The sequence below is a fragment of the Hibiscus syriacus genome, unplaced genomic scaffold (genome assembly GCF_006381635.1).
Source record: "Hibiscus syriacus cultivar Baekdansim isolate YM2019G1 unplaced genomic scaffold, ASM638163v2 tig00006570_pilon, whole genome shotgun sequence".
Taxonomy (NCBI): domain Eukaryota; kingdom Viridiplantae; phylum Streptophyta; class Magnoliopsida; order Malvales; family Malvaceae; genus Hibiscus; species Hibiscus syriacus.
The window spans coordinates 847,700-852,498 of NW_024062102.1; the positions used below are offsets into that span (position 1 = coordinate 847,700).

A 4,799-nucleotide genomic window follows, 5' to 3' on the forward strand; every position below is an offset into this window, starting at 1 on the left:
CAATGTAATCGATAGAGGCATCATAGGCCAACTCATCAATAAAGATCATTTGTTTCCTCGCAAATGAATAATTTGATATTCTTTTATTTTCACTCCACTACATAAATTCTTTAATCGTTAGGGCCAGGTTTACTAGATTTATCTAAAACCCCAATTACCCAACCAAATTATAACCTCAAACAAGACAATTTTTTATTGTTTAAGCTAATTCAATCCGGTTTTATTTGTGAACCTGACTGGTATAAACCAATTATATAATATCGGAGGGAGTCAAATGGTTGGTGGGAGCCATCCCCAAATATTTTAGGTTTAATTCTTTTAAAATTTCTTTCAACTTTTTTTATTACAATCATTATATTATGCAAAATTTAACAAGATAACATTAATCCAATGGATAAGAATGGACGTTGAAATGACAGTGATAATGGATGTGGTTGGCAGCAACACTTTACAAAACAAAAAAGGTTACGAATACTTTGATAAAGTTGAAAGAAATACGACAAGAAAACAATACCAAAGTAGTGAAACATAAAAAAAGAAAAAGAAAACTCCAATTTGACTCTTTCCAAACAAAAGTTGTGTTTTAGAGTGTATGGCCTTAAAGATTATCTTGTCTATTTGATTTGTTTGAGGAGAGGTGGTGGGGTTGGCCATCTCTTTCTACGTGGTTCCCCTCATTTGACTTCAGTCGCCAAATGTTGGCTGATTCGTTATTACAATATTTACTGTTACCTCTTATGAAACCATATCATTCATCTATCTTCATTGACTTTCTCCATCTATTCATGTCCTGTTTGATTCTCTATATAAATTCATCGACTAACTTAAATGGTTATAGGATTTAAGATAGAACAATTACATCTATATAGTATATATATATATATATATATATATATATATATATATATATATATATATATATATATATAAATATAATTCTAAATAAATATTATTTTATAATTACTCCATATTAATATATAAATCAGTACATAAAAGAAATAACAGTGCATGTTAATATAAAGCTACTAATAAACGAACAAATGTAACAAAAATATGAAAAAGAAGGGGGGAAAATCAAACAAGCATATATCAACTAGTTATTAGGGGATGAGACTTTAGATCCTTAAGTAATGTTATGAGTTTAAATTTTAACGTTTTTGAATAAGGCAAACTGAATTAAAATAATTATCCTTGTCTCTACCGTATTTACACCGAATTAATAGGTTAATAAATTAAAAATCAATAATAATATAAAAAAATCAAATGGGCATATGAGTAAAATACACCACATGAGTCACGAGATTGAGAAAGGCTTAAAAAAAAAGGGCAGTTTATATATTGTCTAATAATTGCACTTCACTCCAGTTTCGTCACCAATTGTCAGCCGCCGCTGAAAGCTTTACTCAAAAGTTTAAAAACTTGTAACTAAATGCTACCTTTCGATATTTGTATAAAAACCTTCTCTCAATATCTTTTTCCTTCTTTGTATTTTTACTATGGACGACGGTTTAGGGCAGTCGCCGCTATCTTCTATCCGCCGCCACAACTCCATCTCATCCCCCATCCAAGGCCCTGCCAAGCTAACTCTATGGACTCCAAAGCCTCTCCAAACTGCCACCAGCCTCCCAAACGGCAGCGCCGCCCCATCGCCGCTTGACCTCGAGCTTATCTCCCTCAAAGCCTCCTCTGCTTCCTACACTTCACTCAAAGACATCCTCCCTTCCCCCGCCGTCTCTATCAACTCCCCCATCGCCGCAGGATCCGCCGCAAAGTCCGGGTACGAAATCTCGATACGCAACCGTTTAGTAAAACATGCCGCTTGGGCTTATCTTCAGCCCATGTCAACCTCCCCTGACTCCTCCGGTCATCACCTTTTCCGTCGGCTTTGGCTCCGGTTCTCATCTCAGAATCCCATCTCTTCCTGCCTCCGGTTCTTCAACCTCAAACTCCTCCCCCTTCTGACCCGACTCGTTGATCGGATCTTCCGATCCATTGGAATCATCTTCAACAGATAACAGATAAAGGTTGCGTTTTCACAATCAGAAACAAGGGAAACAATATTCAATCAACTATATAAACAGTACGAAAACATATGTATAGAAATATAATTTATGTTACAAATAAAAAATTGACTGAATTGAATTCCAGACTGGGTTTCTTATCTTTTTCCTTTCTTTTTTGGTTTTCATTGTACAAATTTTCATTTTTTTATTATTAGAATTTGTTAATTGTGTGGTTTCATACGCCGGCCGCCAATCAGGTTTGAGCCGGACGAGGTCTCATACGAGGCGAATCACGGTGACCATTTGGCGTTGATGGATCATCAGGTTTCTGCAAGAAAGGTTTGGCCAAATAACTTCAATGCTAAATGTTTCAAATTCATGCAAAATGAATCACCAAATACATTACCTGAAGAACTACCTGATTAGCTTGTTTAAACTTCAAAGATTGGTTTGCCATGTATTGAAGCATTTCAAAGAATTTTCCCTGCCCCATTACTGCGAAACGTTGGCAGTATTTAAAAATAAAGTCCCAAATTCTAGCTTTGATCTCTTGAATCTTTCTATCCACTTCTGTTTCATGTCTTGCCATGAATGGCCGAAGCAAGGTATCATATACATAACCAGTTCCCTGCATTATCCAAAGTCATAACCTTAACATTTGCAGAAAAGCTAAATTTTATTCCACTGCCCTTTTGTTTTTTGCATTTACCTTTGTTTTAGGATACCACAGGTACACTAACATTCCAACCTTCATCTCGCCATACATCGGCAACCTTCAGAATGGTTAAAAATCTTATGTTAGTATCATGAACAATTGGAAAATACTTGGTAATTAGGCAAGTTGGATTAGTTTTGAGTGGACTCTTGGGTCGTTATAGGTTCGGATTGTTTTCGGTTTGGATCATCTTAGGTTCAATTTAATTAAGATTTGGATTGTTCACTTTTTATGGTAAAATTGAATGAAGTCGAGTTTAAGTTCGAATTGGTTAGATCGATTTTTGGATTGAAATCAAAATTGAGAGGTTAAACTATGGAAGTTGAAGGACGTTTCTGTATACCATGAAATGAATACTTCCCCTGTCCATTCGAAAACTATCAGAAACGCCATAAGGATCCTGCGAAAATGCATTGCATACATAATTATTGAATGTAAAAAAAAAAAAAAAAGCTAAACAAATGATGAACATGGCAGAACTGAAAATTGTTTGAGCTTCTGTAGTGTGTTTTCTGCAGTAAGTTAAGAAAAGTTAGCTATATTCCAATTCAATATGATGGTGATCAGAATCCATGGATTCTATGGTAAAAGTAAGTTTGTTCTCTTTAAAGGATTCGGATTTAAGTAGTTAAGTTTTTAGGATACGTACATACTATCATATAAACTATAGAAATTTTTTAACATATATTACCTTGTAATCCACAAGACTAATCAAAATGAAAAAAGTGATGGTAACCGGTGAGTTAAAGTTGTAATTTTATAATAAACTGTGTCCATTCATCATTCTTAACGTCGTATGCATGGCCTTTGCCCCTAATAGAAAAATTAGTGGTCCAGAAGCCAAAAATAAATAAATAAAAGGATATTGATACCAATATTGGCACCAAAATCTGAGTTCCTCGATTCCAACTTTGTTCTTCTCCACCGTTTTAAAGCACTCAAATGCTGGATACGCATATCCAAGAGCCAACCTGCAAGCACAAAATCATCGGAAAACAGATGCTAACAAAACCCAGATGATTCGAATTACCCATTCTTTAATTATATTTTAACAAGCAAACAACATTACAGCAAAAGCATTAGTAAATTACTTACACAAAAATTCTGTTAATGAAGTCACCCAACATTGTTTTTTTTTTAAAAAAAATTCAATACTTAATTTTCCTGGAAAAACTAATAAAAGAAAAATCAATATATCTTTATTAATTCATTCAGTCAATGAATTTCGGCAAAGGAAAAAGAGAAGGTGTATTTGCAAAGCTGTTTGGAGATGAAAGGCTAAATGAATTAATGGAAGTTGCTTGATGTATGGCATCAAAACAGGATCCCCTTTAAAACCTACAAAAAAAGAATGGCATGAAAGAAGAAATGAATCGAAAAACCAGAAACAGAAATAGCAACTGAAACAGAAATCAAGGAAAGACAAATTCGTTAATTTTTTGGGACATCAATAAGACATTCTACGCATGATGTTAAGACCTCATAACCATCAGTAGGACATGTTTTGCATGATGTTAAGATCTTATGGATCATTATTAAGGCCTATGGCATGGTGTTAAGTAGTAAGTACTTGTGTGCATGAACATGATGTGTTAGAATATACTCAAAAATTAATCATGAGATAATTGTAATAATGTATTTAATTTTATCTTATTTATTAATATAAGGTATGCCGTTATGGAAATTAAGGAGTAATTTGTTTAGTAGACTTCGGATATTAAACTTATTAGCTCAATTTATATTTCATAGCAACGTTTTGATATATTTTAATTATTTTTTATTAATTTAAATAAAATAAATTTATTTTAATTTTATAAAACTAAAAATTAAACCCATAAAATCACATGAAACATATGTAAAATACTTACTAATTAATAACCTACTTTTAAATATGAAATATGTTGATGTTTGATAAATTGGGTCAGGCTAAGTGACCAATCTCATTTCATAACATATCGACAGTTCAAAAACTTATATCATAAATGAATTGGTGCCCAATATTAAAATTTAGAAGGCCGAAAAGATAGACAGTTGTGGCATGACGTTTGGGTTTTAATTGGAGAATGATAGGTCAGGCTAGC

General features: G+C 33.2%; 1 protein-coding gene across 1 annotated transcript; it reads right to left on the reverse strand.

The window, feature by feature from the left end:
- Nucleotides 1–2,379: 2,379 nt before the first annotated feature.
- LOC120200827 (HVA22-like protein j) lies at nt 2,380–3,875 on the reverse strand. The gene is made up of 5 exons (XM_039201575.1): nt 3,814–3,875; nt 3,591–3,689; nt 3,062–3,118; nt 2,713–2,776; nt 2,380–2,631 (listed from the first exon to the last, which is right to left on the reverse strand). The coding sequence occupies exons 1-5, from the start codon at nt 3,843–3,845 to the stop codon at nt 2,380–2,382; spliced, it is 504 nt and encodes a 167-aa protein (XP_039057506.1). The 5' UTR covers nt 3,846–3,875.
- Between the last annotated feature and the right edge of the window lie 924 nt (nt 3,876–4,799).